Source organism: Melanerpes formicivorus, unplaced genomic scaffold (assembly GCF_026170545.1).
Source record: "Melanerpes formicivorus ecotype bairdi unplaced genomic scaffold, bMelFor1.0.p_v2 SCAF_5, whole genome shotgun sequence".
Taxonomy (NCBI): Eukaryota; Metazoa; Chordata; class Aves; order Piciformes; family Picidae; genus Melanerpes; species Melanerpes formicivorus.
In genome coordinates, this window is record NW_027142357.1 from 31,440,416 (window position 1) to 31,458,481 (window position 18,066).

The 18,066-nt window shown below is 42.2% G+C and overlaps 1 protein-coding gene across 7 annotated transcripts in view; it reads left to right on the plus strand.

Moving 5' to 3' along the window:
- The window catches only part of KALRN (kalirin RhoGEF kinase), a 556,957-nt gene that overhangs the window by 188,288 nt on the left and 350,603 nt on the right, over nt 1-18,066 (plus strand). For all 7 annotated transcript variants that reach the window (XM_068139021.1, XM_068139024.1, XM_068139015.1 and 4 more), the window contains exon 3: nt 4,402-4,516. In XM_068139021.1, coding sequence (XP_067995122.1) covers nt 4,402-4,516 — 115 coding nt within the window. The remainder of the gene's footprint in view (nt 1-4,401; nt 4,517-18,066) is intronic.

Sequence of the window (18,066 nt, forward strand, 5' to 3'; positions counted from 1 at the left end):
GGACACAGTCTCAAGCTGCACCAAGGGAGACTTAGACTGGATGTTAGGAAGAAATTCTTCATAGAGAGAGTGATTGCCCATTGGAATGTGCTGCCTGGGGAGGTGGTGGAGTAACCATCACTGGAGGTGTTTATGAGGAGACTTGATGGGGTGCTTGGTGCCATGGTTTAGTTGATTAGATGGTGTTGGATGATAGGTTGGATGCGATGGTCTTGAAGGTCTCTTCCAACCTGGTCCGTTCCATTCCATTCCATTCCATTCCATTCCATTCCATTCCATTCCATTCCATTCCATTCCATTCCATTCCATTCCATTCCATTCCATTCCATTCCATTCCATTCCATTCCATTCCATTCCAGACAGTTTCAGTGATAGTCTTAGTTGCTGACTTTCAGTCTAAGCACTATGAAGCGCTAATGCAGTGGACTAAGAGTCAGAAAATCTCATTGCTTCTGGTTCTTCAAGTTACTGGCTGTGGGATCTTTGCCTCTTCATACCTCACTATTCCCCTGAGCTAAAACTGAGATAATAAAGAAGAGGAAAGGTATTCAATTCTAGATAGCCAATGCCAAAAGATTTTCTTCTCTTTTAGTGGTTGTTGCTACCTGTCTGGAGGCTCCATTAGGGAAGATGAGGGTCCTAATATAGGCATGTGAGGTGTCTAAGGTTCAGTGGTGGTAATATCCCATTTAGTCTGCCTAGAAGAGACGGTGCAATGGAAAAGCTATATATGATGAGTATTAAAGACAGGAGACCAGTTACTGAGCTCTGCAAGTCTTACAGTGGTTGTGGTGTGGTTTGTTCTGGAAGAAGCCTGATGTTTCTTCATATAGGCTCTTCATAAAACTTGTGAAGGATTTCAACATGTATGATGCACTTGTAATCATAATGCTGCCCCGTTGCTCAAAGCATAGAGCGGTGCTTTTATCAAAAATAACAAACATTTGTTTCTAAACCTCACATTGCTTGAGATTTGCTCCTTGTGGTCTCTGTGTTCTGTGTCATAGGGCTAGTTGGAATTGGTTCAGGCACTTCCATCATCCAGAAACCTTCAAATGGGTCATCATGTAACCTTCTTCCTCCAACAAGAACTAACCCATTTTCTCTGCTCTGTCCTCATAGCTTATGACTCCAAGCTAGAACCGTATTTATCTTGCTCCCCAGAGGACAGTTTAGGTGAACTCTTGAGGGATTTTTATATTGAAGCAAAGACAAGTCAGGAATGTTCTGGACCCTGTTTCCTTTTCTGTAGCTGAAATCCTTGTGTAACTGTTAGAAAAAGGGTCAAGAATTTTCTGATTTATCTTTTTCAGCCTACCAGAATGTAGCTTTTTTTTTTTCCCTTTTCTTTCCCCAGCACTCACTTTGGTCTAACTGTAGGTGGGAAAGGGTTCCCAGGCCACTAACACAGTTTTTGGTTTACCAAGCTGAGCTGAATGGGCAGCATCAGAGTGATCAGTGCTGCTGGGCTGTGGGAAGCTCATGGCCCTTACTGGGTTTTTCACAATCTGGGAGAGGAATATAGCTATAAGCTTGGATGTCTCTTCATCTCATCTCTTAGTGCTTTTCCACTTTGTACAAATATTTCAATAATTGGAAATGAAGGAGAGGGAGCCTGGCTGAGTAGCAGGTAGTATGTTCTTCTGGGATGCAATTCCAATTCAGGTCTCTGCTTCAGGGATTCTCTGGAAGCTTTTGAAAGCCTTGGTTACGTCTTGATACGAAGGGAAAGTTTTCAAAACCTTGAAAAGCTTCCTGTTCTGAAAAAATATTTCCCTCCAGCTTTAGTTACTACTTTGGTTTGCCATTCTGTAGGCCTGCTTTTTTGTTGGACACATCATGCATGATATAATGGTTTTGGCATTGTCACAGTGTGTGAATTAGTCTCAACAAAAGAAGACTGTGCTTCAAATGAGGATTTTTAAAACAATACTTGTCACAGAATTGTAGAATCAATAAGGTTGGAAAAGACCTCAAAGATCATCAAGTCCAACCTGTCACCCAACACCTCATGACTACTAAACCATGGCACCAAGTGCCACGTCCAATCCCCTCTTGAACACCTCCAGGGATGGTGACTCCACCACCTCCCTGGGCAGCCCACTCCAATGCCTAACAACTCTCTCAGTGAAGAACTTTCTTCCCACCTCAAGCCTAAACTTCCCCTGATGCAGTTTGAGACTGTGTCCTCTTGTTGTGGTGGTGGATGCCTGGGAGAAGAGACCAACCCCCTGTATAGATCAGAAAATAGAAATGAACTTATTTGTGTGACTTGAATCCTTGTTATGTTCCACCTCCATTCTCACGCTACGTGGAAGAGGCATGAATCAGCCAAGGTGACACCAAATTCCTACAGACTTTCCTTACATTCAGATTATGAAGCCAAAGGCAAATATCAGGCACAGATTTCAGTGGAGATTAAGCAGGACAGTTTTTGTACTCCATATGTACCCCTGGCTGCATGTAGGCTCAAAATGGAAGTGGTCTCTCTTGTTTGCCTCTCTGTATCCCGTGACAAATTAGACATGACCCGGCTCCAGTGGAGGCTTGAATAGCACCCACTGATAACTGGGAATTTCAGTGCTGATGAACTGTAACATGGGATAGCACTGACATCTCTGCATAGCTGAAGTTTATAGCGGAGAGGCACTGTGCTAGAAGGTGAGCTTGTACCTATTATGGTGATAATTGAATGAACAGTTTCAGAATAAAATGGACATGGAGTATGTTGTCAGACCTGGCTCTACAGGTGACTTCTTCCTTCTGTTAGCAGGGTCAGTTGGAAGTCTTGTGCCTTCTGGGTACATGTGTGTATCTCATCAGTTTGGTCTGTGTTTGTCCACCTGCCATATGAGAACCTCCTTGATTTCTGAGCTAAATACAGCCCATAGCATTTTTTTTCCCCTGGTGATCCAGGATACTGTTTCTCCAAGCACACATGTTCTCTCATGCCAATACTACTCTTACAGCAGAGCCTCTTAGGAGTCTTCATACTGAATTAGCACTGAATCATAGAATGCAGTCACCATCCCTGGAGGTGTTAAGCAGTGTGTGGACCTGGCACTTAGGGACATGGTTTAGCGTTGCCTGTTCTGTGCTGGGTCAAGGGTTAGACTGGATGATCCTTGGGGTCTCTTCCAACTAGATATTTTCTGTGATTCGGTAATCATAGATATAGTGTGTTAGGACCCCTACAGAAGTCGTGGCCTCACAGAGTGTGAAGGACCTAGGTTCTGCATGAGAGAACACAGCATGGGACAGTGCTGGAGATGTGCATGTGCTTGCATAGGTTTTTCTACCTGTGGGCCACATCAATTAGATCAGAGGAGCATAGGCTTTTCCTTTCTCAGAAGCAATATTTCTGTTGAAGGGACTATGCTTTCTATTGAAATGTGCAGAGGCATCTGTATTTTTGCAGCTTATTTGCGAGGTCCTTGCAGCTCTGTGCTATCTTTTTGAAACTAGTTTTGCTGTGGCATTTTTTTCAGTATAACAATGTAAGCATGCATGTAGCCACACAGTTTCTGAAAAAAAATCTTGTGATAAAATGTGAAGAAAGAACCAAACATTGGGTAAGGCACTAGATTTCCATTTCAAGCTTACTGACATTTATTCATAGCAGAGAATAAAATATGTTGCTGTAGAATAGATTGTATTCACCTCTCCATTTGTGATTGCATAACTCAGGATAGAGTCATTGTTTTATGGCTAAGCATTTTGACAAGTGCTATAAAAGATGAAGTGACAGACAGTGGCACTTTTAAAAAGTGGATTTTAAGGCAGGAAAGCAACAGAAGAAAAGGAAAAAACCCAAACCAAACACACACACAAAGCACAAACTAAAGATTATTCCAATTGCCAGCAACACTCTCTAAAGAGCAGGCATAGGAGGCATGAACTTCTAATCAAAATTTCAGTTTCTAATGAATTACCAGATAGATTAGAATGTCTTACTGCATAAACAGTACTGGGAAACACCGCTTCTAACTGGTAGGATGTTGTAAACTATCTGGCAGTGAATGATACAACACACCGAGCGAAAAATGCTTTCACTTTCTTGGTGTTGACCAATTGAAAACTGTCCTCACAGTAGGATTTCATTAGCATTGCCTGCTCAGATTGGCAGTTATATTGGATTCGATGGGATTAGGTGAAAGTCAGAAGAAATGCTAGAAGCAATTCTCCTTCTGTGTTGGGGCTTTTTAATTCTATATTTTATTTCCCCCCTTTGGAGCTCCAGCAAATGCAGACACGTCTTACTCAATTAGACAAGCCTGAAAGCTGCAAAGAGTGCACAGGCTCTCGAACGTGCTGTAATTTATGTTTATCAATTCAGTGCACATAGGTTTTTCTGACATGTGCTTCCTGCCTGATTTTCTAACAATCCTTTATTTTCCACAGGTGGCCGTGATAAACGAGGTGGTCCTGTCTTGACCTTCCCAGCCCGCAGCAATCACGACAGAATAAGGCAGGAAGACCTTCGGAAACTTGTGACTTATCTGGCCAGCGTGCCAAGGTAAAGCTAGAAAGAAAACACTTCAAAGTGGGGTGGGGAACTTGTTCTTGGCAGTTGCAGATTTCTGGGTATTAACAGTTTGTACCTTCAGTTCTTGGGACAGAGAAACAAAAGTGTTCCTTTCCTCCTCCTGCGTATGCTCTGATGAGTTTTATTGCACATGAGGCGATGCAGGAGCCCCAGAGCACAGGCAGTGCAAGCAAGCCTGGGCTTCGTGCTTGTGACAGCAACAAGGAGCAGCTCTTGTTCCCCATATTACTTTGTAACTCTTCTAGAGGAGTGGAAAGGAAAAAACTGCTTAGAGGTCTGCAGCTAAATACAGCAAGCTGGAGGGAGCCTGCTGTCTGCACTTGCTGTTTAGTGCCTTGTGGGAGGTTTAGGAGAGTTTGGATAAGGGACTGTAGCTTCTGGGGAGGAGGGCCTGCCCCATGTGAGGAGGCAAATCTTCCAGCTCCAGTACTTTCCAGAGCATACTTCAGGCTCAGGAAGGAACATGGGTGGACTGAGGGGGAAGCTTTCAAAGAAAGGCATTTCAAATGGTTCTGCATGTAAATCAACAGAATCTGCTTTAGTCCTCATGTGCCTCCTTCAACATGCAGGTCCACATCCCATTTGCAGGGATGCCAATGCATATTTATCTTTGCAAGCTTTGTGAGACAGTTTATAGGGCTCAGAGCCCAAGTAGGTGTTTCTGAGCCAAGGTTTAATGCCTCTGAGAGTATGAGGCTATGTACGCCCTTGTCCAGTTTCCTCTTCCTATTTTCAAGCTTGCCAAATATCCTTACCCAATAACCACTGCACTGGTTGTTGAGATGAAGGTTATCCCAGGGCAAGTGAAGGACTGAGAAGGGAAGTTCAAGGTTGCAGTAACACACCCTGTGCCACCCAGGAGCTCTTTAGTTTTTAAACCCAGATTATGACCTGTTAAACAGGGCTCCTATTTTTGCAAAGAATCTGAAGTTAACACCTGGAGGGCAGAGGGCTTTGCTGCTTCTGGAAGTCATGAGGTGAGAGTCTTAGAAATGCTCTCAGTTCCTTAAATGTGCAATGTGCACAGAACTAAGCTCCCCATTTGGTATGGAAGAGAGTTGAGGGCTGTTTGAAGACTTGTCACTCAGCTGTGGGAAATGGGGGACAAATGCAGCCACATGTGCCAGATCTGCCAGTGCTTATTTCCTGTACTTCACAAGTTCTTTGGTGATAAACTTTTTTCTTCATTGGATTTATCAAGGTTTTATTAATAAGCTGAATTGGTTTGCTTTTCTCCCCACCCCTTCCTATTTTTCCTCTAGCCATCTCTATTTTCTGTCATATTGTGAGAGAGATTACAAACATGCTACAAGGCTGGGAAAGCAGTAGGTCACTTTCTGGGAGCGTGTGTCCCAGGGCTTGGCAATCCTCCTCTAGGTGCTGCCGTAATGAAACTGCTCCCTTTCATCTTATATTTCTTGCATAGTCTCAAGTAAGAACATATGACATTGCTTGGGGTTGCAAACAATTGCACAGCAAAAATTACCTTCTAATATGTCATCCTTTTCTACTAATTTCTCTTCCCTCATGGAGGTGGCAGTAATAGCAAGATACATCCCTTCTGTTCCCCGGTCTCACACCGCTGAATCGATTAGCTCAACCTTTGATGCTGCTTTTGATTGCCTCACTCTGAATCAGTCCAGCAATAATTTTACTCTGATGATACAGAAGCTGTGCGACAGCTTTTCTCTCTAGGAACATTAATAGAAACATTCCCCCTCCTGGTCCCTGCTGCAAAGCCTTTTTCTGCCCTCGTATCTGAAGTCTTTGAAGGACATCTCTTTAGTTGTACCAGAGATCATTCCTTCTTCTGTGGTACATTCTTCCATGAAAATCTGCCCAGCAGTGAGGGAGTGACTACTCATGAAGCACTTTCACAAGTTTCCCAAGGATTCTCACAGATTGGTTCTGTGAAGACATTAGCCAGAGTACTGTCTGCAGTCTGGGTTGTTACACATTGAGAGTTGTGGAGCAGAAAGCAGCAAGAGTGATCTGAGGTCTAGAAAAAGTGGAAGGTTTAAAAGGTCAGCCTAAAGAACAGAAGAGACTGAGAAGGATCTTTGAGAACCTATTGTGGTGCTGCAAAAGGAAAGGGTTCACAGGGCTAGGCTAAGAAACAGAAGTGTTACACTGAAGCAAGGAAAGCTTAGGCTGGACATGAGGAGAGTACTTCTAAGGGATTCCTATTAGTAATAAAATAAGTAATCTAATTTCCTCTTAAATTCCTCCACAATTTTATTGGCAAACCTCTATTGCCTATATGTTAGGGAGAGGGAATGCTGAATCAGGAAGTGACTTCTTTAAGTTCCAACTAGTCCTGGTTGTTATTTTTTTTCTGGTGCCACAGCTGTGAACTCACTGCTGTAGGAGGGAAAGGACCACAAACTTTGTGGCTTTGGTATGTGGGATTGTGTAAGCTATGCGGTGTAAGAAGACGCTGAAAACTCTTTTTCCCTAAACGTTTTGTTCACATTAACAAGGGCAACCAGCAGAGCTTTCAAACTTACTTACTTTTTAGAAACAAATGTATGGAAGGAACAATTTGAATTCATATCACTGGCTCCCAGTTCGTACTTATTCCGAGACGAGTACTGTAATGAAACACTGCATTCGCCATGCACCATAATAAACTGTTTCATTAGCAGAGACTCTGAGCAGGACATTGGAGGAAACTGTTCTGATGTTCAGTGTGATGAAAGGAAGAGAGTTTTCTGTCCTATTTGAAAAACTAGAAATTCATCTTTAGGCAAAAAAAAAAGAGACTATACTTTGTCATATTGACTCCAGTCTAATAATTCTTCCTTTATTCCTGCTGCAATGGTTTCTGGGTGAGACAGATTGCTATCCACATTGATACTCTCTGCCACTTAACCCTTGTTTTATATCTTAATGGAGGAGGCAGATGTGGCACATTGCCAGAAGCTTTGAGCAGGTATGAGACTGGCGATGAAATATAATGATAGATTAGGGTAAGTGAAACCAGAGTCTTGCTAGCAGTTTTCAAAGTTTCTGAATCAGCTTTCTGCCATTTCTCTTCTAAACCAGAATAATAATGTGGGTTTTCTGAAAGCAGCAATGTGTGTTTGAGTTACAGCAGAATAGTGAGAGCTTTCATGCAGCTGCGAGTCACGGGCAGGCAGGTGGCTGCAGTCAGTGGGGTTTCCTGTGTGCTTGGGGATTAGGACTTCAGATCTAGGAACATGTTTTGGTCTTATTCCAAAACTGTAAGCTTGCAGTCCATAGTACCTGGGGTGACGTAGGGCTCCTGGATGATTCACAGGCCTGATCCTGCAGTCTTGCATACTAGAAGGAGGTTGCCACTGGGTATCTGACACTTTCAACAAATGTGTTTGTGGTTGTGTGCTGTACACTGACTCTTTTAGGCGTATCACAAGCTCCTTTTTTCCAAACACTTCCTTTATAATTAGTTGCTAAAAAGAGAAGCCACTATTTATTAGAAGTAAAGATAATGACCATAGATGCCAAGTTTCTACTACTCTGCCATTTTCCGTTTGGTTTACATTTGCACTAATGCTCTCTGGCTAGGCAAAGCTGTATTTCTTGTGAAACAAGACAGCTCCTATTTACATGCAAATTTAAGTGAAATGCAATGTTTAGAAATTGGAGGGTGCGACTGAATCTAGGATAAGATGGTGTTTATGACTGGGGGAGCTGACAGGGACTTTTCTGGCCTCATCAAGGCTTTTCTTTTTTAACACCAGTGCAGTGCCGTCTATTCCAGTAGACTGAGTTTTGATTTATATATGTGTAAATGAAACTAGCACCAGGCCAATCTCCTCTGCAAGCCCTTTGGAATTAAGAATTAAGTTATGCGTAGGCTATAGGAGGATAAAAAGGAGACAGAATATTATTAGCCTGAGTTATCTCCTTGCATGGTGAAGCAATACGATGAAGGAAATGTTCTCTGTCAGCTGTAGTGAATCTTCCGGCTGAACACATCAATCTGTTTTGGAGCCAAGATAAGCACTCTTCTGTGCTCACTGCAGAGGGGGAGACCCAAGATGCCTCAGAGGCCTGGCTTTTTAAAGACATCTACCTTTTTTTTTGTCCTCTCTTTCAAAACCTGCTCAAATACTTCCTTGTTCTGGGAATCATCCAGGGCTCGTAACAGCAGCAAAATGTTTCCAAGGGACAGACTTGTGTGTTTGAACAGCTCCTCAGAGCTGCCCGAGTTTGATGAAAGGTGCTAGGAACAGTAAACCAATTTAAGTGCCTCTAATAATTAGTTTAGTGATTGCAGCTTTATAAAATTAAAAGAACTGTGTGGGGGATGGCAAGATATAGCAATATCCACCCACACATGGATTTGTATTAAGCTCTCTGCTGACCTGTGGTACTGTATATATTAGCTTCTCTGGCTGGGAGTAGCGTGAAACTCATTTTGTTGATTGATAGGAATTAAACCCTAGAGCTCTACTTTCTGTGATCCTAGCACAATAGAAGCTTTAGAGAAGGCTATTATAGATATACAAAAATAACCATGTATTTTAAAAATAACACCAAGGGCTTTACACTAATTTTAGTAACTAAATATCTGGTGCTGTCTGCAGGATAATTTTTCCACAATGCACTTGTATCAAAGTACCACAGTAAAAAGTGACATGAGGCTAATGAGGCTAATGGAACTTTAGTATTTTGATTTAGTATTTTGATATAGTATTTTGATTTAGTATTTTGATATAATTTGATTTTTATATAAGTTTAAGAAAGAAGCTTAGGCATATATACTTGACACAAATACTATTGAGTTTAAGAGACATTTACCACTCAAATCCAGTTCAAATCCAGCCTCCATTGTACATGATATTGGTTCATGATGTTGTTATCATTTGTTAGGGTTTTGGGGGGGTTTCTCTGGAAATAGGTGATGGCTTCTGACCACATCACTCTGTTTTGCTTCCTGTGTCACTTTACTGACCACCTCAGGACCAAGCTGCATATTCAAATCTTATTGGCGATCAGCTCTTCAAAAGAGCATCTCTGGTTAGGCCACACCTTGAGTACTGTGTCCAGTTCTGGGCCCCTCAATTTAAGAAGGACATTGAGACTCTTGAACGTGTCCAGAGAAGGGCAATGAGGCTGGTGAGAGGATTCAAGCACAAGCCCTATGAGGAGAGGCTGAAGGAGCTGGGCTTGTTTAGCCTGGAGGAGAGGAGGCTCAGGGGAGACCTTACTGCTGTCTACAACTACCTGAAGGGAGGTTGTAGCCAGGTGGGGGTTGGTCTCTTCTACCAGGCAATCAGCAGCAGAACAAGAGGACACAGTCTCAAGCTGTGCCAGGGGAAGTTTAGGCTCAAGGTGAGGAGAAAGTTCTTCACAGAGAGAGTTGTTAGGCATTGGAATGTGCTGCCCAGGGAGGTGGTGAAGTCACTGTCCCTGGAGGTGTTCAAGAGGGGATTGGACGTGGCATGTGGTGCCATGGTTTAGTAGTCATGAGGTGTTGGGTGACAGGTTGGACTTGATGATCCTTGAGGTCTTTTCCAACCTTATTGATTCTATGATTTCCTTCCAGCTGTGGTAGCAAACTGTTGAGAAGTTTTATTCCTAGGTAAGTGGATGGTGGCTATAACTGATGCCAGATTTCTTCAGTAATTGTCTATAGCTTCAAGCTCCTCTGTTTTCCAGAAACTGCTAGAAAATGTGGATTTCCTAGAAGTGCAGAGGTACCAACAAGTAGTTATGAAAAGAAAACAGATGGTGTTGGGGTTGCTTAGGTGGAATAAAAGGAAAGTAAAAGTTAGGTGATTACAATCCAGTATACAAGACTTAGCTAAAATAAACAGTTTGGTCTCGGTGTACATGGCCAAATGGATTGAAATCATAGATTGCAGAAATGAGGCAGGTTTCTGTCACATCTCCATCTCGCAAAACCTGGTAGAAGGCGTATCAGGAATGACCCACATATTGTCGCTCCAGTCTGGCAGCAGAGGGATGAAAACAACAACCTTTCCAGCTTGTGACACTGGCTGTACTGATCTATGGGGGTTTTTAAATAGATATAAGATTTTAATTTCCCATGTTTGTTTAAGTTTATCCTTGGATTATTAGTGTTTTTAAATTATAGTGGTAAATGAAGGCCTTACATATGAGTTTCCAAATTACTCCTGCTTTCATTGCCTGTTGCTGTTTTCCTGGAGAGTGCAAGGACTGATCATGCATAGCTCCCAAACGAAAGCAAATGTCCTCTATTCTTCTGTCCTCCATAGATGCTGAGAGTACTCTCAGACTGGCTCCAGCTTGATTAGCTGCTGAGGTCTGCCTTCCAGCTGTGTAACCGTGCAAGTGTATTCAGACTGTTTTTGTGATGAACGTCACAAATAGCATGATACAGAGCTTAGTAGTTAATGTGCTGTGAAATGCACAGCTCACGTAGCCTTTCTTTCCTAAAGACTAACAAAAGGGAGGGGAAGCTGGGCTCTGCATATCACTTCTATGCACAGTCATCAATATCTTCTATTCAGTCTAGCAGAAGTCTCAATATCTCTGTTGTGAAATATAGGGAAATGAAATAGAATAAATAGAATAGAAACAGAATAGAATTAACCAGGTTGGAAGAGACCTTTGAGATCAAGTCCAACCTATCATCCAACACCATCTAATCAACTAAACCATGGCACCAAGCACCCCATCCAGTCTCTTCCCAAACACCTCCAGTGATGGTGATTCCACCACCTCCCTGGGCAGCCCATTCCAATGGGCAATCACTCTTTCTATGAAGAACTTCCCCCTAACATGAGAGTTAATATTGAGATAAACTCATGGAAATTTAATTGTCATGTTGCAGAATGTGAGTTTGGGTACTCAAATAAAAGAAAGGTTGATGTTATATCAAGATTGAACTCTTTATTTGCAATAAATTCCTTAAGGGATATAGAAAATATTTTGCAAGTCCCTTTGTAAGTTGTCTGCCTTGCATTAAAAAAAATATTTGCAGCCTTTTGGAGGACCTGAAACTCTGTTACTGATTTTTCATTCTAACTTCGTTAATGTTTCTATGTTCTTAGTAGCAGGTTGCTCTGTTTTATTATATACTAATTGTATTCCAATAAATATTTGAAATTACTGATTGCCCCATGCAGAGGAACTGGGATTTCAACTTGCCACTGTATTTTTAAGTATTCTGTTCAATGCTCAACATCTGCATAATTTTAGACTACAAGTCTGCAATTGAAGGCAGTTAATGTGAAGGAATCCCTCATTTATTGTGTCTGAATTATTTCCAAGACAATTGTTCCTTTTAATAGGGTAGGGGATCCAGTTTTCTCTTACTGCTAACCATAAAGACTCATGCTGAGATTTCAAAGTCATATTGAGTTCTTTCTTGTTCATCTAACATCTCCAACAAAAAGATTCTTCAGCAGGTTACTCATATGAAGATTTAGTATCAGAGAGGTAGCCCTACAAGCCCGGTTTAATCTACAAAGAAAATGCATAAGTCTGGAAGAGAAGTTCCTTTCCCTGGCACTGTACTACTTTTCCAGCTTGGTGAAAGCTCAGTCATGCCTTCTTCAGCAGAGTCAGCAGATAGGGCTCAAGGAGGGGACACATCTGTTGAAATAAAAGGGTATTGTTTCACTTTGTTCTCTTCCCAGGCTGCAAAGTGAGTATCTTTACCCAGTTCAGGTCCCAATGCCTTTTGTTTTTACTGTTTTAGTGTTTATTTGCTCCAGCCCAACCTTCCCAGCTGCCAGCTGCTTCTCCGCACCCCAGGCAGTGCATTTAGGCTGCAAGCTCAGAGCAGACAGGACAGCAGTGAGTGGAGCCCTTCTTTGCAACCTCTGAGTAGAAGTAGGAACATCTGTGGCAGTGCTTCCCACCAAAGGCATGGCCAAGGGAGACTGCCTGGAAACAGCAGCCTCCTGTAAGGATGGTGATCCCCTGAGGCAGCAGCACCTGAGCCTCCTCAAGGTACTCTGAAGGGCTGATGGCACAGGGGTCTGACCTTTGCCAAGGCACTGAGAAAACCTGCCTGTCTTCTCAAAAAGCCTCAGACACTGCTCGTTTAGGCTGGGGGCTGCTAACACTTGTCTCTTCCACATGGGATGGGTATATACCTGTGCAGTTGTTCCCTGTGCCGTTGTGTTTCTGTTTGTGATGTTGTAGGTAGTGTCTGACTGCATTTCCAACAGGGTGTCTAGGATGGGAATGATTCTGCTTGCATTTCTGCAGATCTGGAGCAAAAGTGAAAACAAACCCCCTCATCATGCGCACCACCACCTCTAGGGTCCAGGAGTCAGCATGGCTGAGGGACACCCAGTGGTGCTGGTGGAGTCTGGGGCCTGATCCCATCCCCTGAGCTGTCTCACGTAGAGCTGTGCTGCTGCACTCTCACTTCTTGAGCTCCATCCAAGTCCTCGATCTGGGGATTAGATCAGCATTGTTCCTCCTTGCTAAATGGCTTTTACATGTTGATTGTAACAGCATTTGCTGCCTGGAAGAAGGAGAAAAGGCAGAAACTTGTAAAGTAGGATATATCCTGCACTCTTTCCCTGATGAGGGAGCTGGTGGGCATCACAGCCTACTATACATTTTATGCAGAGCATCATTTTCTCCATCCTTTTCCTCAGTGGCTCTCTGAAAAGTGTTTTGCGAGTCAAAGAATCATAGAATTGTTTTGGTTGGAAAAGACCTTTAAGATCATTTCGTTCGACCATGTCTCTGCAGCACACTTGGCTGTGATGCTCTCTCTGGCCTTTTCCCTGCTAGTGCTGATTTAAAGCTGTTACATGCTTCTCATGGGCTTTTTAACAACCAGATTTGTAGGTTGACAGTACTCTGAGAGGTCCACGCAGCACAACATGGAGATTTCTGTGGAGAAGGCAGGTTTGTACTAATGTAAGATGTAATTCAGAACAGCTAAAATTAGAAAACAGAGACCTTTTGTGGGAGCAGTGGGCTGGCAGCAGAGCTGGCACTGGCTGCGTATGGTTGTCTCCTGAAGCTGTCAGCAGCTGTCAGCAGAATATGCAGAAGTTCAGCCAATCCTAACTTTTTGATGATCTCTTTCCTACAGCTTTTGCAGAGACTGTAAAATGTTTCTTTTTCATTCCAGCATGGATGCTTGTGTTCCTCATCAGTAACTCCAGTATGTGCTACATCCTTTTCACTCTTAGAACTTACTGTAGCTTGGAAGTGGCTTGTGCCATCCTCTCCATGGATATCATTAGAAGCAGGAAAACAAATGCTGTGGTTTGCAGTCTGCTTTGTAATGGGAATATTGTCAAAGATATGTTAATGTCAATGGAAAGCTCTTCTAAATTCCCATGGAGAATGGATGAGAGCTTTACAGTGTGTACCAATATGGAGCACATAATGGGAGACACAGAACTAGAGTCATAGAATCATAGGTTTTCTTGGTCTGGACTGCCTGGTCCTTATCCTAATTGATGGATGTAGGTGTTATGGAGGCTGTTCCAAAATCTGGATTCCCCAGAGCACAGCTTGGGTAGGACTGAGGATAGGTTTTCTGGAATATATTTTCAGCCTTGTCTCCAAATGATAAAAAGCTTATATAATCACACTGTCTGTCAATCACTCAGTGATTAGAGCAAATCTGTCAGAGAAGACTCTCAAGAATATTAAATCCCTACAAATATAATGAGCCTAGATGGCCACATCAAGGAAAAAGGCCTAATTAGAGTCCACAGAGAGAGAAAAGTGGTCTGAACACAATCTTTCTTAGAGAGTAGAGTTAGAGGGGATATCTCCAGATCACATAAGAGGCAAATTTGTTATTAAGCATTGGAGAAACAATGTGCAAACAGCTACCAAGGATTTGGCAGTTCCAGTGCTCATAAAAGTGCACACTACTTTCTGGTAGTGGAATCATATTAAAAGGCTGGCATAACCAGTTCGTGGTAACATATGGTATTGAGCAGGCCGATACTCTTCTAGTATGGAAAGTATGGATTGGGATAGGTAAAATTTGTCTCAGAGGCTGGGATGTTCAATTCCCTGCTGTTTGCAAAAGGAATTGGTATCTAATTTTGGTAGACAGTTGTAAATCTCATCAGTGGTTTCTTCTCATTTTCCACAAGGAACTTCTAACCAAGTTAGTCCGTGGTATTTTGTTTTCCTTGTGGATCCTGGCACTGCTGCTGAGTTCCCTGTGGATCCTGTAATGTTGTGTGCAGTAATACATAAATGTAACTATGTGGTATGAGGCTGTTGGCCCCTTTGATTAAGACAAAATAAAGTGTGAGATACTTTAACACAATGTAAAATCAGAAATGAGAAAGATAGTTTTATAATCTCTCCATCTCCCAAAGGAAAGGCAGAAAAGTGTAATTCAAATATGCTTTTGGCTTGGCATATGTCATCTGGTCTGCAATGTGTACCACAGTGTACTTTGATACTATTAGGAAGAGAGCATTGGTTTCCCTGCCTGTGTACACTGGGCTTTGTTTTATGTCTAAGTTTAAAGAGAAACCTTAGTCTCTGGAGAATTTTCCAGCAATGTAATAATTTAGGAAGTTCCTTTGTGGTACTTCATCAAAAAGCCAAAGCACCAAAATGGCTTTCCCTTGTCCTGCAACTGAATTCAGGGAAATGTCCTACACCTCTTCCATGTACCTCAACTGCAAAGCAGATGAGAAAGGAGGAACTTGCTGCAGGCTCAATGTGGCATTTACAAGGGACATCTTTGCTGAATAGTCCTTTTGGTGAAAGTCATTGAATGAAATTGTAGTAGAGCATTGGCTTTGTAAAATAATTGCATCTCTGTCTGAAAACGCTAACAGCAGAAGCTGTTCATCTCCAGCCAAATTCAGGCTGCTTTCATATGCCTTTCCTGTGCACTCCTCAAATGTCTATGTGATGGTCACACGATGTAGCTCTCCTCTATCACCCTGTTTCCCATGGGAATACAACAATTGGCAATCTCTAATATTGATGTAGTCATACTAGCACTTAGTCTTTTAGTGGAAGAATGAGCTAAGTTTGATTGTTAATTAATTTATTTGAGCATCTGGCAAGTCAAACAATTCTGCTATTGATGCTGCCATTGAAATTTAGTTTTAAAGAATTACTCATTAAAAAGCATTGCTTGGCAAAATTCAACTGGTCTTCCATCTCTAGTCCTAAACTAGGATCCAGCATCCAAATAGTTATTAGATATATACATTTAAGGAATACACAGCATCAATATGGAGATGGTGGGACTCCTGATCAGGACCTTTATAACATTTTGAAATACAAATTGTACCCATACATGGGGCTGTGCTATTTTGGAACTCCAAGGAGTGTGTTCAAGTTTTCTCTGCAGGTTAACGTTCTGCAGAGCATGGTGAATGGCTTTGGTGATCCCGAGGGACAATCAGCAGAATACTTTGTTTCGGGCTAAGAAGGAACGCTGTGCTCTGAAGTGCGGTTGCATGGTATTGAGCAGTTCCATGGGAAAGCGTCATGTCCCACTAGGACTAAGAATTTCTTCCCTTGGAGAGCTCCAAATGGGCTTGCTGCATGCATTTCGTCTACTGTGTGCTTACCCTTTGTGTATCACATGGAAAAGGCATACCCTCAGTAACAGCAGATGGAGGCTTTTGTATTCAGTTTTTAAAATATGCTTTAAATTCTAAAATAGTTTCCAACCATTCCTCTTTATTTGCATGTTAATTTAAAGCTAGGGAAAGATTAGCTACAAGGAGGGTAGACTTATGGTACTGATTACTATTCTTTCTTGGCAAAGCACCAACGACATCCCTGGCTAGAATGATTTAATAGGTCTCTTCTATCTCAATCTTCTGTGATTTGACAGTTGACTGCCCTGGAGGCTAAAGTCCTTTGCTAATGCAACAATGCAGATTTTTTTCTTACGTTACTTTTCTATTGTGAGTCAGTCCTAATTGGAGACTAAAATTGTGTTTCCTATCTGGCAGCCTTAGCAGCTCTGCTGGTGTCTTTTGTGATCTTTGCAGACAGTAATCAGATGGGAGCCTCAGGTTTCATTTAGGTCACCCATTTAGGTTACATTTGCAGAAAGACAGGTGCCATCCTGAAACATCAGGAAAGACACACACTTGGTTTAACTCTATAAACTGAATTTACCAGTCCATACAGGAGATACCTCCTTATGCTGCATGAGGCAGAAATAAAGAAAGGTCCTTTTAATAGTATACACTGATTAGACCTCTCATTTCTGAGAAGCAGGGTCTTTAGAGTTATATTTCCCAGCACTGCCTTGGGAGCACTGCGTAAGAAATTGGCTGTGTACTGTGTCACCTCCAGGCCATAGGAAATGAACTTGATAGAAGTGTCTCATTGCAAGTACCATTTTGCCATGCAGTGAGTCTAGAGAGCAGAAGAAGAGCTGTAATTCCAAAACACAGTCTAAATAAAAAGCAGGTACCTGATAAATAAATGGGTCGTCTTTCACACAAGAAGAATGGCTGGAAATGCTGCCTTGTTAATGATCTAATGGAATGAAGCTGGAGGTGGGGAGATTCAGGCTGGATGTGAGGAGGAAGTTCTTCACCATGAGAGTGGTGAAGCCCTGGAATGGGTTGTCCAGGGAGGTGGTTGGGGTGCCATCCCTGGAGGCGTTTAAGACCAGGCTGGATGAGGCTCTAGCCAGCCTGATCTAGTGTGGGGTGTCCTTGCCCATGGCAGGGGGGTTGGAACTAGATGATCCTTGTGGTCCCTTCCAACCCTGACTGATACTATGATACTAAGAATTAATCAAATAGGTAATAAATGCTTATTTTTAATACCTCTTGCCAATGAAGGGAAAAAACCCAGAACTCTTACAACTCTGATTAATCACGTCCTATTTTATGGTTCTGTCCCTTCCTTTCTTCATTCTTCTGTTTCTGCAACATTTGTAGTTTAGTTCAGAAACTGCATCTGGAGAAGCAAATATCTCTGGGAATCACAGATTACTTCAGATTTTGCTTCCCACTGGAGATTTGTGGATAGGAGTTGTGATTCCATTCCAAAATCTAATTAAAAAGCAGGTACATAGGAAAGTAGCAGACAATCTTACCCATAGGAAGAATGTCTGGAAGCTCTGCTTTGTTAATGAACTGTTAGACTAGGAATCAAATGCACAAGCAAAATCTGTGGGTTTTGGGGGGTTTCTTTCCATGCACATGGCAGAATTCAGCTGTTATATCATTCCATGCTCACCAGGCTTACTGGAAAACTCAATTCCTCCTTAATTTCCAGAACAGCTACCTCAGTGATTTTTTTTACTATCAGATGGTGTGTGTTAGGTGACAGGAAAATAGGATCATCTAAAAAGGTTTCCTGGGGTTTTCATTCAGGAATTAATTCTGTAGGACACTTCATGTCTGTAGTTTTATGGACTGATAAATTGTGGCATATTAGCAAAGGCAGCACTTTCCTGGTGACTTGTTGGACACTACTAATTATATGAAAAAAAAAACCAAAACCCATACGTTTTTGCTAGGTAAAATTGACTCTTTGAGAAAGAGACTGCTTTGAAGATCCACCTGCTCTAACTTTGACATGAGGTTTAGAAATATTTGCCTTCATTTATGCAA